The sequence below is a fragment of the Lygodium microphyllum genome, chromosome 3 (genome assembly GCF_053477565.2).
Source record: "Lygodium microphyllum isolate KBCC chromosome 3, Lygodium_microphyllum_v1.1.10, whole genome shotgun sequence".
Classification (NCBI taxonomy): domain Eukaryota; kingdom Viridiplantae; phylum Streptophyta; class Polypodiopsida; order Schizaeales; family Lygodiaceae; genus Lygodium; species Lygodium microphyllum.
Genome location: NC_141137.1, coordinates 10,026,948 through 10,046,411, shown reverse-complemented (window position 1 = coordinate 10,046,411; position 19,464 = coordinate 10,026,948). Strand labels below are relative to the sequence as shown.

General features: G+C 39.0%; 1 protein-coding gene across 1 annotated transcript; it reads left to right on the top strand.

Moving 5' to 3' along the window:
- The first annotated feature begins 12,259 nt into the window (after window positions 1-12,259).
- On the top strand, window positions 12,260-18,960 carry LOC148038048 (putative methyltransferase PMT23). Its single transcript, XM_087668354.1, has 9 exons — window positions 12,260-12,694; window positions 13,009-14,194; window positions 14,372-14,521; window positions 15,031-15,301; window positions 15,558-15,668; window positions 16,306-16,480; window positions 16,573-16,842; window positions 16,925-17,119; window positions 17,249-18,960. Exons 2-9 carry the CDS (start codon window positions 13,238-13,240, stop codon window positions 17,454-17,456), a joined length of 2,337 nt encoding a protein of 778 aa, XP_087524480.1. The 5' UTR covers window positions 12,260-12,694; window positions 13,009-13,237; the 3' UTR covers window positions 17,457-18,960.
- The last annotated feature ends 504 nt before the right edge of the window (window positions 18,961-19,464 follow it).

The following is a 19,464-nucleotide window of genomic DNA, read 5'->3' as shown; positions in this document are numbered from 1 at the left end:
GATTGTTTTTATCTATGCATATCATATAGATTGATCGTTAATTTAAAATAAGGATCTAGTAGCACGAGGTCTCCTCGGTGCTAGGTTCGTGCAACGTAGCAATTACGCGTCAGAGAATTTCATTGAAAGAATGCTTTTGCACTAAGCACAATGCTGATTTTTCTTTGTTTGAGCACATGGACATTCACAATTTGCATGAAGCATAAAATGATAAAAGGTATCAGATAATACCTCCTGGATGCATAGCACCTTTATTCTCTAGATCGTGACCAACATTGAGTGAGTAAGGTTGTCCCAAGTTGTAGGCTAGGCATTGGGTCTAAGGGGAAAGTAAAGTGAGGTATGGTACATCCTGGAACAAAATAATTGGTACCTTGAGAGAACTATGTGCGAAGTGTTATATATGTTTAGCGACGCATCGAGGGGCCAATCCCCAAGATGTAGGAGAGTCGTAGTGAGGTAGCGGCAGTCAGCCGTGGGAGGACCTCCTATGTTTGTACTTCGTGCCATTTGGCAATGTGCTGGGACTCCCTCTAAGGAGTGTTAATTGGGTTAGAGTTGGACTATGAGACATGATACAAACGCAAGATGTTTAGGAAGGCAATGTATGATGTATGTGTCATCAATGCTCCTGGCCGCGAGGCCGTGGGGTTGTTGAGCACATGATAGAGGTCGGCTAGTGCATGAGCCAGTGCCGGCCCGTTTTAGGTCCCATCATGCAACATACAAAAGCGATTCACCTTCTCTTTCATTGAGGCATCCATTCTTTTTTCTACCCCATTTTCAACCACCACATCTCCAGTCAGTCTATCATCGTCCTTCAGCGACCATAGCATTTCATTGTCTGGTTCCACCGTTGGTAGCCATTGTGAAATATGTACTAGCGCCTCAAACACCAACCAACCTTCGGCCATGCTACCTTCTAGCCGAGCTCGTTGTCGCACAAAGCCTTTTAGGGTTTTCATGAAGCGCTCTAGGAAGAACATCCATCACGTATGGACATGTCCAGCAATCTCCACTTTGTCCACAAGATGCACAAGAAGGTGGATTTGTATCGTGAGCATGCTAGTGGGCAGGTATTTCTCAAAGAGACAGACCGTCTCCACTGCTCCCCGCCTCGCAGATTCAATAGAGGATGTCTTAATCTCTTTCTGTGAGATCCATTACACCAAAGTCGATAACTTGTAAATGGCCCCGCGAATTTCTGGAGTAAGGCATCCTGCGATCGCGATCAGTAGTACAAACTGCCATAAATTAGAAAGCATTATGAATAATGGCCACATTCCAAATAGTAAAATGCCCACGCTAATTACAATTCATTCGTAGCACAAACCTGACATATCTTATGCCAATCATGGGATTTTAGCCCCGATAATTGGTCGTCTTTAGAAAATGCGGACCTGAGAGAACGCATCATACCCATCGGAGTGTGGATAGACTTGATTACTTACTTCACAATGCGCTCTTCTTTAGTGGACAAAACCCAAGGAGCGCGAGGAAGCTGCATGCGACCATCAGCACTTGATTGCGGCCAAAGCGCCTCCATCTTACCTACCTCCTTCAAATCCATTCGTGCCCCTATAGTGTCTCTCTTTCATGTGATGTGGTCCCATAGCAAGCTGCCCACATTCTTGAAAATATGCATGGGATCCAACAAGTAATTGACCTGTAAGTAGGTCCAATATGGCAACTCATAGAAAACTGAGAACCACCGCATTGCATTTGGATGTGATTCCGTGTGGACCATTTTCAGCTCGTACCAACTTGTGGCGTTCATACGTGTTGGAGGTCGTCCAAGGAAACCTTCCCTGAGTTCATGATCCTCCAGCAAGAAAGCGGCGTATCCTTGATATACCATCTTCTTCATGGTTCGTGACCTTTAAGAGTCTAACTGTGGCCCGCACAATGGATATGTATGATAACCTGAGGTAACAAGACCTGTTCCAATACCATGACAGACGTACGAAACATGTGGTTTATGCGGGGAATGAGCGAAAAGTGTTTGAGAACTTTTTGAGGAATGGTTTGCCCTTGCAAGTCCTGTCGATACCTGTGAGCACCACACTTTGGACATGTCTCCATAGTCTCGTATTCTCCTCAAAACAGTATGCAATTGTTGATACATGCATGAATGTTATTGTAGTCTATACCAAGCTTCCGTAAAACATGTCGTGCATCATCACGAGACTTAGGCATGGTATTTGTAGGTGGTAATATATGATATTTCAATAACCTGAAAAAAATCATAAAACACCTTGAAAAAGCACAAATGTTTGTAATAATAATGTCAAAAAAAAAATCAATGAAGCTTATGTACAAGGTACCTGAACAACTCGGTCACACTCATATCGCTCCACCCGTATTTTGCTTGCACACTTAAGAGTGCAAGAAGTGTCTTCAACCAAGATACTCAGCACCCATCATATAATGGTATGGATGCTTCCTCTCTAAGCGAATCAGAAGTCTCGACATTCATGGGAATCAATGCATCGATCATTGCCTCCATCTCAGGCTCCAACATTGTAGGTAGGTATGGAAGGTTGTCTGTCTCCTCTGGCATTGATGGTATAGATTGGCCTTGCGAGTGGTGGATTGGCTCCTGCACTCCATCCATCGCACGCCCACGAACTCTTCTAATTGGCCGCAAAGGGTGCACTCCCCCTTGGGACGAGACATCACCTCTCTAGATAGAAAATTTGCCAGCAAGACCCAATCTTATTGTATATGCTATTCAATTAGCTTGCGAGTACAATGTATGATTGATATTAACTTCAAATTACCATTTGTTGAAAATTTGCAATTGCTTGATCAATGATCTCAGATTGAAACTCGCCAAATCGTTGTACGTGTTCTATAGACAATCGGCGTTTTCGTCTAATTGCCAACTTGTATTGAGAGCAAGGACATGGGACACGCTGATTAAGATACGCCTCACGATCTTGAACAACAAGACCTTCTTCGTTTTCCATCTTGTCTACGTTACAACAAACAATTTAATGACTTGTAATACAATTTGGAAAAACGAGGCTCCAATGGATAGCTTTATGGAGATGTATGTCAAGTTGTAAGTTGACCATAAGCTCTTGCTTGAGAGGTTTTAGCCTCTGCAAGAGGTTGAGAAGCAAATTTTGAAAAACATTGAGGTTGATATTGATGCATACATGGTGTTGAAATCTAAACTTCAAGATATAAGAAATGCTTTATTGATTGATGTAAAAAATGCATGGGACATAGTAGTTGAGATGCTCAAGGATTTATTTGTCCCGGTAGATAATTATTCATTATTGTAGAAAAAAAAGCATTGGTTCATAAGGTTCATGAGTTGAAGACTAAATGTTTGGACTTGATTAAAAGATTGGATAATGCCTTAGATGCTAAAAGGAAAAGTGATGAATATGTTAATTCATCATTGCAACAAAAAGATTGGTGACAAGGATGCTATGATTAATGAAGTTCTTCACAAGGTGAATATAGAGTTGAAGGGGATGGAACACGATTCTTCTTTGGGATTTAGTGGTGATCAGTCAATTATTGAGGTGTCTTCTTGTATGGCCATTATACCTTATATACCTAGCTACAGTCTCTAGGTTATGTACTTTGAGTATCTTAGAGGGGCTCTACTAGGATTACTTCTACAACTGCACTAGAGGGCTTTGAGTATAAGTAATCCTAGTCAACAAAATTTATGAGTATCATTGAGGATCTCTTAGTCTAATAATAAATCAGTCTCAACAAAAAGCATCTTAGTAATGTGGTTTTTTTGTCCTAGGTCCATGTATAAAAATTAATGCCATCTATGAAATTTATCAACTTTTATTGTAATGATTGGAAGACATTAAATGCAACAATGTAATACAAGGTTACCATGTCAAAGAGAATATCAAATAGTAAAAATTTTTGTGCCTGTGTAGGGGTGTATGTGTGTGTACCATAGTTATAAAATTTGTTCCAATCAATTATACTCATAGTCATTTGAAGAAAATATCCTATGCTCAATTTAAGGGATTCTTCTTCTATTATGGCAATAGTTTTGGGTTCATTTTGATGAAGTACCATAATGACCATTAGCTAGGGGATCATTTTCTTTTAGTCCTTTCGTTGACTAGTTGGCATGATTACTAATCTGTTATGCTTATAAAGTTAATACAAAAACAAGGAATTATGCATATCACAATTAGATCCCCTACTTGGACATTATGAAGGATATGACCAATTTTAAGCCATCTTAAAGAGTCACCAATGTACATGGCCCATGGTAAAGCACATTGCATACCATTATCAATAAGTCTATTATCGTGCATCTTAAATCTCCTAATTAGACTTTACAAAGTGTATGACCAATTTTTAGCCCTCTTAAGGAGTCGATGTAATGGTACCCATAAAAAAAGGAAAGTGCATACCATTACCATAATCATGGATATGTTATCGTTCCAATATATACACACACAGGTGGACTACATCTTGAGTAGACAAAAGCTATCCATTTGAGTAGACATACATCTCCATAAAGCTATCCATTTGAGTATACATCTCTTTCTCTTTCTCTCACTCTCTAATTTCCTCCCCCTCTCTCTCCCTCTCCCTCTCTTTCCCTCTCATTTCCTCTCCCTCACACAATATATCCTAACACTCTCCAAAAGCAAAAGGGAGAGGGAGAGAGAGAATCCACTCTCCCTCCCCCTCCCCCTCCCTCTCCCTCTCTTTCTCTTTCTCTCCCTCTTTCTCTCCCTCCCTCTCCCTCTCCCTCTCTTTCTCTCTCATTTCCTCTCCCTCTCACAATATATCCTAACACTCTCCAAAAGCAAAAGGGAGAGGGAGAGAGAGAATGCACTCTCCCTCCCTCTCCCTCTCTCTCTCCCTCTCTTTCTCTTTCTCTCCCTCTCTCATTTTCTCCCCCTCCCTCTCCCTCTGCCTCTGCCTCTCTTTCTCTTTCTCTTTCTCTTCCTCTTTCTCTCTTTCTCTCTTTCTCTCCCTCCCTCTCCCTCTCTTTCTCTCTCATTTCCTCTCCTAAACAAGCAAAAGAGAAAGTGATTTAAACCTTAAACAAGCAAAAGAAGGAGAGAGGGAGACTCACCGATGAGATATGGCGACTGTGGGGCGGCTCCTCTTCGCGATGAAGACTCCTCCTCTCCTTCGCGAACAACGGCGACAGCGGCGGCAAGTCTTCTTCCTCTCCTTCTCTCACGACGGTCGCTCTCTCCCTCACTCTCACTCTCAAAACACAAAACGCAAAAACGCAAAATAAAGTCGCGCTCGATTTCGGCCTGTTTTTTTTCCCTGTGGAACGTCACTATTTGCGTCGCAAAAAGCAAATTACTCAGGGAGGTTAGTCATAAATATATGTATGTATCATGTGGTTTTAACATAAGGGATTTTTAAAATACAAATTTTACACATTTTTTACATACAAAAGGATCCATATAAAGGGGTTACTTATATATTGAATAGAAAATGGTAATGTTTTATTAAGAAAAATTTCATAGATAAAGACATTTATAAATGTACCTTCAATGCATGTAATATAGGATATACATATAGTAAACTACCTAGGAAATGATCAAATCTATTCGCACACTAATGGATATGATGTGTTCTCCCATGTTCACATTTTCTAAAGATGACTAATTGACACGACTAAAATCCGATGATTGGCATAAGATATGCCAGGTTTGTCTTGGCCTTGGTAGTAAGACCATCTCATATGTCATTACATTGTGTGGATCAATAGTTTTCAATGCATTGAATTTTTAGTAGTTCACACTATCAATTGCAATTGCAAGGTGTCTTATCAATGATTTATAAGTTATCAAATTTAATACAGTGGATCTTGCAGAAGGAGATTAAGACATCATCCATTGAGTCTACAAGGCAAGAATCAATGCACAAGTATTTCTCTTTGAGAAACACTTACCCACGAGTATGCTCATGATACAAACTTGCCTCTTAGTACATCTCATGGATGAAGTGGAGATTGTAGAACGTGTCGATACTAGATGGATGTTCTTCTTAGAGCACTTCATAAAAATCCTAAAAGTCTTTGTGCAACAATGGGCTCACCCCAAGGGTAGTATAGCTGAAGATTTGGCTATTGTCAGAGACATTGGTGTATATTTTGGAGTGACTGCCAACAATGGATATGGATAATAGGATGTTGTGAATGTTGAAGGACAATGATCAACTAACAGGAGATGTGGTGGTGAAAAATGGAAGAGAGAAGAATGAATGGTGCAATGGAGGAGAAATTGAATCATTATTATATGTTGCACCATGCATCTATGGAGAATTGGATCGGTAGGTACGAGTAAGAAAATGAGAACATGAGGTATCATGTTGAGAATATTGGCATACTACACAATGGCTAGTTGGGTATCCTGAGAGTTTGGAAGAGATACCACAGTTCATGTCTACAAAATGGTTGCATGATACCTTGATCGAAGGTTCATGCTAAGGGGTGGAAGTCTCTAGGTAGAAGTGGGAGTTCTCGAGGAGATGTAGCCCAAATGTAATTACATGATTTCCTTGTTTTTGTATCAAGCAATTATACACAAAAGCTAATCTAGGAATTTTAATATAATTACAAATTCTATAGCGCAGCATGGTCACGTGGGTGACATTTCAGAGTTGAGCACATTGACAAAATACACTCCACGATCAGTTGTGCAGTCATGGCCAAGTTTGAGCAATAAATTAGATGTCATGCCACAGATTTGAACATTATAATGGATCAAATGCTCATCAAATGGAGTATTTTTGCAACCTAAAAAGTGTTCTTGTAGTAGATTATTGTAGCTTCTCTATTATCATATTCGATGTACAGTGGTTTAAAGTAGTATTGGAAGGAACATGGCAACTATTTAGAGAGGACCCTTTAGATTCTTGGAGGTGGACTCTTAGAAAAGATGGAATAATCTGCGTGACATATTTGTTTTGTGGGATCACTATGAACGGGTAATCTTCTACCCAAACCTATAATAACCCCATTCTTTGTGGCAAGCTAGCATGACATATTATTGAATAGGTAATCTTAAACCTAAACTCGTGACAACCTCATTTGTGGTATATTGTGCCATTGACATCTTCAACTACTCGAGTGTACAATGAAAGCAATGTTCCTAGCATTGTTGATGAGAGCATGCACGTAGAGGAGTTGCTATATGTAGGGGGTGGAGGAGGAGGATGGCTTGTAGGGTACAGATGAGACAACCAAGGGCAATGTAGGCAAACAGTAGGGAGTACAAGAATACTTCGAGAATAAAGTAGACTTCTCTTTCTGTGGGGACCTATGCATAAACCTTCAACTGTATGCCAAGCTATGCCAAGAGCTTTTCATTGAGCCATAGGACCGATCGTATTGGCATTCACTTATCAAATTCATAGACTATTCACTTTTATTGGTATTTTATCATATGTTTCTTAACTAATATCCTTCTTTGCAAATATATATTATCATGCTCCACCTTTACCGTTACATTGATAATGCTAATATCTTTAATTTGAATGTGTAGGTCACTGTATACAATCCACAGAGCATGGTGAGTTGAAGGATGACATATGAGAAGTTATAGGAGTTCTTCACATATATGTCTCCAGATCCGATGGCACACTTCAAAGATATGGCAAACCAAGAGTTGTCTTGATCATCGTCTGGGCGTTTCGCACATTCTACCTTACCACGCTTCGATGCGTCGATCTCTAGTAGATAGAGTAGATGCTACGCTAGCTCCATAGAGGGGAGCTCAAGGACACCTCACTCGATCGGGTGGAGGTGGTGGTTGTGGTGGGTGCCTCGAAGAGCCACATACTTCCTCTCCTCCTTGTTCTAGGGGTAGTTTTGTGGAATGTTATGGAAATACAGATGTTGTGACCTCGCGATCAATTGCTACTTCTTCACTCCCACACCATTTCTAAGGAGGGTGACTTAGGTGCATGCTTTGGAGATACTGATGCAGTATCTCCATCCCCTCAGTTGAGTGGATGCTTGTCACCTCCAAGATTTGCTACACCTATAGGAACGTCTACTACCTTGACTCCAAGTTTCACTTAGTAGTTCACAAGTGATACCCTTAGGGGTGCTACTCCAAGAGATACCACCCCTGGAGGTACACAAGACTCACATGGGTCTCTTGGTTTTGCCCAAGAGTATGGTTGCAAATGGGAGAGGGCACATCTTGGACCCACCTGATTAGGGTATGGGTACTTTACCGAATGAGAAAACTTGTGCCATGATCATGAATGTTGAGGGAAGGAGGGTGATGCCACACATGAGAGAGTTGACCAACAAATATTTAGGTACAATGTTCTAGACCATTGGAAAAGCATACTAGAGGGAGCCAAGGAATGTGTGATTGTATCCTTGTACAAGGAGTTCTTGATACCTACAATGATTGATCGATTCTCTCCTAGATGGATGATGGACTATATGCATGCATATATGTCGCATAGACAACTTGATGTATAAAAGGTAGTCAAGAGTGGCTCTCCAAAGCCTAACTGGTTGGAAGTAGAGGATTGGTGGAGACTCAAGGAGGAGGCTACAGATTCTTTAGGATGATGGCGATAGTAGCCTAAGGCAATGCGAGCACGTTGCTGGAGGCAAGGCTCATGTAACGTCTTTGTAGTGGCGTACATAGAACTTATTTGGAGGATTTTATAAGTTTTCTTTTGGTTATGTTTACTTTCTTATTTAGTGTAGTACTTTTACTAATAATCCTATTTCTTACAATGCTATTTTATTTTCCTTGCTACAATACTAAATTAAAGACTGCAATCACATAGGGTTGGAGACTGGGTATGCAGAGAAGCACGATCTAACTTCTCTTATTGATAGATTGTATGTAGACAATGTTCTCATGCATCATGTCTCTCTCACCATTTCAATTTCTAGTTATTTTATGATGCATTATGTCATGTAGATTAATCTTTGGTTGTTTAATATTATAGAGTTCGTTCGATGCTCCATTGTGTCAAGATGAGCTCTCAGATGGGGAGGACTTGTAGTAGTTGCTTGGATTCGTGGAGCACCCATCCCTTCCTTTTTTAGCCCTATAGTCCATGCAAACTCTTTTTATGTAGTCCTCCTTCAATATATTTATCATATTTTGTATGGACTTACATTTTGTGATATTTATTGATATATCCATGTATTTTTGGATTCTACTCTCTATCAGTTCATGTAGTTTTAGGAGATAACATTTATCCATGCTATACTTATTTGAAAATTAATTCAAAGAAATTTTTAATTATACAATCTCATAATGTACGTATTTGGACAACAGTTGTATACTTAACCTATGAATGATTTATGAAACTTTTTTTAGCACATGGCTAGAAGGGTGGTAGGGATTATACCTTGCCACCCAAAATTTTTATTTTCCTCTGTTAACCATCACCATTAGTATCGCAAATATTACTCTACATGTATCACTATTAGCATTGCAAGTAAACTACATGTGTCATTATTAGTGACGCAAATGGTGCCAATTTTATAGAAATGTATATACCATGTTTTTAGTGACCAAGGAGATAGTTTTTCAATTTAATAATTTTATCACTTTAAACATCTGTATATGGCTCATATCTTGTAGTGTATACACGTGTGTGTGTGTGTGTGTGTGTGTGTGTGTGTGTGTGTGTGTGTGTGTGTGTGTGTGTGTGTGTGTGTGTGTGCGTGCGTGCGTGCACAACATGCATACATATGAGATAAAGAAAGATGAGATAAAGAAAAATACACACAAACACATACATGTGCACATGCACACACATAAAAAACATATTAAAAAATAAGAAGAGAAAAAATAAAAAGATATGTGTGTATTTTTTATTTATACATATATACATGCATACATATATAAATATATACGTATTATTCTTACACACAAATATAAGTAAAATATATTATTATGATATCTATAAAAGATATCATAATAATATATATAGTTAATCATATGTATTTCTAAATTTTATGTGTATAATATTAAATAAAAATGATATAAGTATATACTAGGTTAAAAATTATTTAATTAATTATAAATAAAAATATATTTTATATATTTAGAAATTAATGTATATACGTATTACATATCATGTATAAACGTTAATATATAACTATAATCCATCATATTAAACTGTATATTATTATTGTAGCTAATCATTATTATATTTAAATATTCTTCATGCATTACTTATTATTATGATATATAGATTATAATTATTAATACTTTGATGTACTTAATTATATATATACAAGAATTAATATGTATAATGATAGGATAATGTAATCGAGTAGATATTAATAATTGATGATTAATTGTTAATCTATCCATTAATTATATGTATATATATATATATATATATTTCAATTAATGTATTATACATATATCTTATTACTTATAAATTATGAGAGAGAGAGAGAGAAGAAGAAGAAGAAGAAGAAGAAGAAGAAGAAATTATGAGTATAGTTTATGGGTTATCAAATTTTTGCAATGCTATAGGCTTAGTGTGTGAGGATAATATCCATGCCATGATAGGCTCAATGTGAATAGAAATCACTATTAAATATGTTTGTCTTTGAGAAACTTTGAGAAATTATCATAAGGATTCTTTGGAGATATAGTTTAGACTTGATCTCGTTAATGTTGATCTTCCACTTCCTATATAGTAGTAAGTGTCACATTTCCATGTATTGCATTTGATGAATTCAATATTGTATTAGTCTAACTTACCAAAGATTTTTAAGTTTAGATTATGTTTCTTATATTAATCTTTCATGAACTATCTTGCCACATGAAACATACTTTCAAACAATATGAAGCATTGGGAGAACGTCAACACGAAACATCAGAAGACTCTAGGTGCATAACGCCTAATATAAATATATATGAGAGAGAGAGAGAGAGAGAGAGAGAGAGAGAGAGAGAGGGGGGGAGACTAAAAAAATCAATGAGAAAGAGGTAGAGAACTATAAAAGTGAGAAGCAATGAAATAATGGAGAGGAGAGAGAATGTATATAAACTTACAAAATGTGCACTTATATACATGCATAGATACACATATATGCAAATACATCCACACAAAAACACATATGTGCCCACATACACACATGCATATACATGTGCATACACACATACCTATACTTGCCTATATACACATATGCATACATAGACACGCACACATGCTTACACAACATGTGCACATACAAGATGAAAAAAGATGAGAGATTGAAACTTGAGAGAAAAATAAATAAAGGAGAGAGAGAGAGAGAGAGAGAGAGAGAGAGAGAGAGAGAGAGAGAGAGAGAGGAAGAAGAGAAAGAAGTAATAGAGAAAGGAGAGAAGAGAGTGAGTAAAAAAGGAGAGAGAAAAGAGAGAAAAAGGAGAGGAGGAATAAATGATGAGCTTATGAGACCATACAAATGGACACACATATATAATGCACACATATACATACATATATACATATGTAGATACATATAAACATATCCATACAAATTCAACTTCATCAAAGTATAGTTTAAAGTAGATGATCGGATAACAATAAGAATAAATAATTCAAAAAATACGAAATTCATAACATTTAAGTGATAGTAAACTTTGGAAGTTTTAATTTAATATAAATAGCATTCATTAATGTTATACAATCATTTTTTATTATACTATAATCTCATAAAAACATCTTTTGTTTATATATTAGATTAAAAACAAAAATTTGAATATGCTACATTATAATTTAAAATAAATAATAAAATAATATATAAAATACATTATCTAAAAAGTATTTAACTAATAATTTCTATTTAGTAAATAAACCTTTTGTAATGTGATGTGTTATTATAACATTCATTATGATATGCACTTTTACATTAAAAAAGTAAAACTTACTAAAAATAGTACTTAATTTTTGTAAGTAAGCCTAATCTGATAAATGATATAAGTAAATTAAAATGTTAATCTTCATATTTTACTTTAAAACAATGGTACATACTATACAATATTTATTATTATATTATTATCATATAATATGTTTTTAAATACATTTTATAAGCTATCATTATTATTATTATTATTATCATCTTATTATATAGAAATAAATTATTGTAATAATATTCGTGTTCCAACCATTCCTAACCGAAGCTCGTAGGGCAGCGAATGTTCCCTTGTAAGGGGGCAAGGAACCTTGGCTACCCGTGAGTGATTGGGCTCTAAAAGTTCTAAGAGTTGTGGAAATCACCGTAGAGCTTACTTCGCACCGGTTCTGTAGGATGAATAAGTCCGTCTAAGGGACACGATATTGATGGCCTTTGTGGATTGCATACGTTTGTGCAAGGCCACGATGGTGGCGACTTTCGCTGCTACCTCCAGACACGTCTAGCACGACCCTCGGCGATCAAGCAGTGCTGCTAGATTTGACTGCACTGATCATTCGTTTATTAACCAGAGCAACCAAAGAAGAGATCAGGGAGCGATCAGAGCTGCATGAACTGCACAGCAGCACTTCCTTTTTGAGCCCTGCGGTCCCTGCAGGATTCTTAATATTCTGCTGATATACAGCCAGGACTATACCGCCACCGCATGCGCAGCTTCTGTCTTCTGATTCTACGTAAGCTTTCCCGAATCTGTCTTCTGCTTCAACGTAAGCTTTCCGGACTTGGAACGACTGTTTTTGAAGCGATGCGCTTGTCCGAGAATTGCTCTCAGAGGTAATTTCATGTCGAAGTTGCTCCATCTTTTAAGTGAATTGACGCGCCTGCGCTTGTCTCAAAATTGCAATCTGAGAGAGAGAGAGAGAGAGAGAGACTCTCCATTTACACACACACAGTACTCTCTCTCTCTCGCGTGCACGTGCGCACATACACACACTGTATACACACACACACTCTCTGTGTGGAATCTGGATCCCCCCTTTATATGATCAGCACGTACACACCGATTGCTCTTGTTATTCCAGACATTTCTCAGAGACTCTTTGTGTTGACACTATTTAATCTTGTTCTGCACGTAATTATGTATTCAGCTGTGGACGCTTCAGGCCTCAGATATTGTAACGACTTATGCGCTCAGAAAGGACTGAAGTCGTGCTCATGATTCAGAAAACAACGTGACTACGGCTGCTTCTTAGAAGTGCTGTTGTCTCTCCCTTTGTAATCGCCGTTAGCGCCGCAGTGCTTTGCTCGTCCTATCAGATTTTGTTGAGACGCATTTCGTATTGGTGGTACAAACGTTATAATTGCTCGAGAGTCAGCATGGCTTCCGCAGGAAAAAGTTATCGATCGGAGGGCAAAATGTCATCATCTCGCATAATGTCTGCAGGCCTCATACTTGTTGCTTTCTGTTTGGTTGGTGCCTGGGTTCTGAAAACTTCTGAACCAGAAATTGTGAAGGAGACAAAGAAAGTATCTCTTGATGTTGAAATGGAACAGAACGAGGACACTGGGGTCGATAACCAGGCCCTTGAGGACAGGACTGGTAATCTGGCACTTGAAAATGATGCCAAGTCTGAAGAGGCTCCTGGAGCGCAAGAGATTTTGCACGAAGAAGATCAGGAACTGTCAAGTGGGAAGAAGATATCTAGCAAACATACAGAGAAAGATGCCGAAAGCAATGGTCAGTTAAGCGAAGACAAAAGCATGAGTAAGAGGGAGAAACAAAAAGAAGGAAGAGACTCCGAATTAAGTCTGAATGAAGAAGACACAGGAGAAGCCGCCAGTGATATTGAAAAGGCCGCAACAAAGAAGTCAGAGAAGTCCGTTGAAGATAACAGTGAAATCGAAATAGAATACAACGACACCATCGGTGATTGGGATACCCAGGCAGGTAAATCTAAAACAGAGAAAGAGAAGGTGAGAATAAAAGGAAAGCAAAGGTCATATGACGCACTGTCAGAATATGAAAGCGTTTCTGATGAAAAGCCCGAAAAGAAGACAGTCAAGGAGACCAGACAAGAGGAGATGTCTACAGATGATGAACTTCAGCCAAAACAAGTCAAAGAAGCCTCAACAATTGTATGGACACTTTGCAATTTCAAAGGTGCAGCTGATCATATTCCTTGCCTTGACAACCAGAAGGCAATCAAAGCTCTTCCGAGTACTAAGCACTACGAACATAGAGAGAGACATTGTCCTGTTGCAGCACGTACATGCCTTATTCCTCTCCCTGATGGTTATCGTTTACCAGTTCAGTGGCCGCAAAGCAGGAAAGAGGTAGTACCATCCATATATGAGCAAACACTCGTATGAATTCAATAACAAAAAGATTTGCCTAAAACGACTTTTAACGGACAGGTTTTATTCATAGTGTTTCTGGCTTACTATTAGGATCTTCTTTTCTTTATTCTACTCACAAATATTTTTACCTGGAATTATCTTCTACACATCCAGGTCTGGTATAATAATGTTCCTTATCCGGGGCTCGTGTCATACAAAAAAGATCAAAATTGGGTAAAGAAGGCTGGTAACCGGCTTGTATTTCCTGGAGGGGGAACTCAGTTCAAAAACGGTGCTCTTCATTACATAGACTTCATTGAACAGGTATATGATTCCCTACTTTGCTTAAAATTGAGATTGTACATGTTTTCGGTTCTTTCAAATGAGTAGTTAGAAAAAGACTACGCTGAGTATTCCTAGATCTCGTTCTGCAATATCAAGTTGAAGAAGATAGCAAGAATTCTTTTAAAATCTCCATCGTTGAGATTAGTCATTAGACAATTCCTATCTGCGTTATTTCAAGGTTGACGCAAGAAAATGCTTGACTCAACTGATTGTTGGACATCGAAGTTACTAGAATGGAACAACAAGAGTATCCTTCCTAAAACTTTTGAAACTACTAGTTTATTTACAGGCAGTACAAGCTATGAAGCTTAAGTTTAGACTGATCTTCAGAATGTTTAACTTAGTTAAGGTATTTTTGACTGCGTGTTTTTCCTAATTTTATGTTGTATTCCTGTTACAGCAAGACTATCAGTCTTCTAATTTTGCATCTTCCTCGCACATCACGACATGCCTGATTTACTAACATTGCACCGTCGGTCTGAAATCAGACTCTCCCGCTGATTTCTTGGGGCAAGCGAACACGTGTCGTGTTGGATGTTGGTTGCGGTGTCGGAAGTTTCGGGGGTTACATGTTCGACAGGAATGTGCTTACCATGTCGTTTGCCCCCAAGGATGAACATGAGGCACAAGTTCAGCTTGCTCTTGAGCGTGGAATTCCTGCAATATCATCTGTTATGGGGACACAAAGGCTTGTCTTTCCAAGCAATGTATACGACGTTGTCCATTGTGCACGGTGCAGGGTCCCTTGGCACATCGAAGGTACAAACTGTTTTTGTAGTTCCAAGTCCCTAGTGCAGTAATAGGAGATTACAATGAGGTGCTTCATTGAGAACTACATGGAGACTGTATACTATATAGTTAGTTCATTGCCTTGAATGCAAAATGTTTCTCTGCAATTTGTCATTGTAGCAAACTGTGCACTGCGCTATCCAGCAGGGCAACAACACTTATAGTTTATTTTCCTCTGTGTGAAGCAAGCTTGATAAATAACACTTCTTGCGCTCATGAATTTCAGGTGGTAAACTTCTCTTGGAGCTCAACCGTGTTCTCAGGCCAGGAGGCTTTTTTGTGTGGTCTGCTACTCCAGTTTACTGGACAAACGAGGAAGACGTTGCAATCTGGAAAGGTTAATAGAACTATTTGCTTTTATGCTAGAGCCCTTTGGGGTAAGGGGGCCAATTGCAAAACCGATGTTAAAAAGTAAACACTTAGGGGCTAGTGATTTGACAACAGAAAAACAAATATGTTGAGAATCTGACTTAGGTGTCACTCATTGATTTATCAAAAAATGTTACATTAGTAGCTTTCTAGTGTATCCTTACTTTTTAAAATTGTATTTTTTCAATTATTAAAATATTTCTTTTCAAAATTTAGAATTAGACTTGTTCAATTCCTATTGATATCCCCTATATGCTCATATATGCAAATCTCAAAAAAGCTATATGCTTATATATACAAATCTCAAAAAAACTGCAAAATGCAAATCCCTCCCAAAATACATCTTTATCCTTAGGTGTTCGATAGTTGACTCCCGGGTCCCTTATGCTACATTGGCATTTGGACAACGCTAATCCAGGAAAGCTCATATGACCTTATTATGATCATGTCCAAGTTTAGAAGCTACCCCTTGATTGGGAATGCTAGGTTATACATCAGTAGGGCATAGCATATATAACATAAAGACTGCGATGCCCGTGGTTACCTGTATGTCCAAACACACCTACCCATTTCCTGCTTATGGTTATGTTGGCTTGCTTGTACAGCTATGAAAACATTGACGTCTGCAATATGTTGGAAACTCGTAGCTAAAGCTACAGACTCATCCATCGGTATTGGAGTTGCCATCTTTCGTAAACCTACAACAAATACATGCTATGAAGCCCGAAACAAAAACGCGCCTCCCATGTGTCTTGAGGAGAACGATTCCGATGCAGCATGGTAGAGCCTTTATCATTATCACCAGGAAAATGGCCTTGTCATTTTATCTTCTCCGTATACATTTAATTAACAGTCATGCTGGTTCTGGACAGGTATGTCCCTATAACGGCTTGCATCCAGAGGATTCCTGATGCTGACGGTGCTCATGGAAGTGGTTGGCCTCAGGAGTGGCCTGCTCGCTTAACAGCAGCTCCAGAATGGCTCAATAATGAGAAAGGTTGGTATGATAAGCCTACAATTTCTGATTTCCAAGCAGACACAGACCGTTGGCAGCGGATTGTGCAGAAGTCTTATTTTCGCAGCCTCGGTATTGATTGGAAGAGAGTGAGGAATGTCATGGACATGAGGGCAGTTTATGGAGGGTATGCTAAAATTTTACGTTTCCAAGCACAAATGTGTTTATGATTTCGGATTCTCAAAGTTGCTAATGTGGCTCTGATACAGATTTGCAGCAGCTCTAGCTTCACAACCATTATGGGTTATGAATGTAGTACAGTACGATGGTGCAAACACATTGCCTATAATTTTCGACCGTGGCCTGTTTGGGATATACCATGATTGGTGCGAGTCTTTTAGCTCTTATCCGAGGACAATGGATCTCCTTCATGCAGATCATTTGTTGAGCAAATTGAAAGAGAGGTAAACTGAATAATATAGTTTTTCTCAATTTTCAGTAGTCACTGCATCAGTCAAAGTTTATCGGTGTGCAAAAGGGCGGCGTTCATGTTTGTGTGCACTGTGCACCTTTTAACCTCTTTGTTGCTCCAGATGCAGTACGGTTGACATCGTCGTAGAGATGCACCGCCTTTTGAGACCATTGGGCTGGGCAATATTTCGGGACAAGGCAGAAGTTGTAGAAGAAACCCGAACTCTGCTAGAGTCAATGCACTGGAATGTTCAGATGAATGTTACCAACGAGAAAGAGGCACTACTCGTTGTGCAAAAATCGTGGTGGCGACCTGAAGCAACTTCTTGAGGCCCCTGCTACTCTCGTTTCTTCTTATCAGTTGTAAATCCAGACTTCATTACACTACCCATACATCAGAGAGAGGAACAATTTTGGGATGGCCTTTGAGTTGGTAAAGACACTCTGAGCTTGTGCAAACCTTTCTTAATGGGAGATCACGCTCTGGAAGGCAGGGGCAAAGCCACTTAGCAAATACATTTTTCGAACAAATTTGAATACACATGCTCCATCAGACAAACATGCTTCAGAAATTACTCTCGGACTGCACCTCTCTCTTCTTTTTGAGTTTGGGCCCAAATAAGAGAAGTGCCCTTAACAGATTGACGTTCTTACACTTAATCGTGATCATTTATGCAAATCTCCAAATATCTTCTTTCCAACTTTTGCCTTGTAATTTGAGTTTAGTCCGTTTGCCTAGAGACGTACGTCAATATAGCCGTATAAGCTGTTATTTCACAAAAATATATTCAGAACACTGGTATAGATAACAGATCAAAATCACATTTGAAGTAGTGTACTTGGTAAAACTGCAAACGTGACACAAGAGTCATCTTTAATCTTCCGGTGGGAAGAGATCTAGAATCAAACTTAATCTTTCCGTTCATGATTTTTGGTGCCTTTTGGAGCACGAAATCTCTCTCATCCGCTGGAACACCCATAGCCACAGCCCCAATTTGTGATATCGTACAGTGATCACCTGGCATAGACTACTTTCCAAGAGATTCTGCAGTCCTACTATAAAACCAGCGGTTTGACCATAACCACTCTTGTAAGCTTCTGTATTGGGTGGGGCATCCCTCATCAGTACCACCATCTGCAAACAATACCCCCTCAGGCACACAGACACCCCCTCCGGCGGCCTTGCCTCACTTCATCACAACGTCCGCATCGATCCTCAATGCTACCGTGTGCCTTCCTACCAGTGCCAGCTCCACGGCCAAGCTCACATGCCCTCCCTGCATCAAAGTACACTACTGCCATGGCATTAGAAGGGCCCAGCCAGCTTGTTCAGTTGATGCTGGAGGAGAAGCAGAGGGGAGAGGCCTTTGCACACTTCTTTGGTATCGACAACCTCGGGGCTCAGACGCTAAAAAGGATGGTGTCTGAGAGCATGGCCACACAAGATGCGAGCGAGAAAGGCAGGACCTCGGATCTGGTGGACTGGTGATTGGGGAAACTGGACATTTCAGAGAAGCCAGATGTGACATGGAAGGGGCAGGCCTCCACAGTTGTGCTAGTGAGCCTGCTTGAAGTGGTGCACAATGTTGGTCCTGTGCTGTGTGTTTGGGTTAGATCCTTTCGTGTCTTCCCTGGGTGCAAGGAGGGGGGTGAGGCCCTTGAGGCTTGGAGCAGGTGGAGTGACTGTGTTTGCAGACCTGTGGTTGCTAGAAGTGAAAGGGTGCCATATACAGGGATGGGAGAACACCCCGGTACTTTTTGGATTGGTTTATGATATTGTGATGGGTTTTATTTGAGTTTTGCCTTTGTACAATTCTCTAGAGCACTATTTCTGTTGCCATTGTGGGCTTTGAGCTATGATTTTATGAGTTTCATATGATTTGAGATCTTTTGAGTAGTTTTTTATTGGTGGATGTGGGTTTTTAAATTGATTTTGTGATTTTGAAAGCTTTTGTTAGCTTTTACGAGCTTCCATGTGGCTTTGTAGCTGTCTGTCTACTTTTGTATGAATTTCGTATGATGGACTAATAGCTTGGGAATGTTTTGGTTCCTTGGAAAGAGGAAAATAAAGGCTCTTCATAGTTATTTTATGCAAAGAAAGTTTCTTTTGGAAGACTCAAGTGAAGATTTAAGTGATAGTAAGACTAGTGGATTGTGAAGAGACATTATATCAATATTAGTGACCTTTCATATGAGACATATTTTGGGGAGTGTCTCCACATTTCATTGTATTTTTGCGAGAAAGTATAGGAGAGAGTGATTGAGAGAGAGTATAGGAGAGAGATTGCGAGAGAGTATAGGAGAGAGTGTTGAGAGAGAGATAATACATTTATATCAA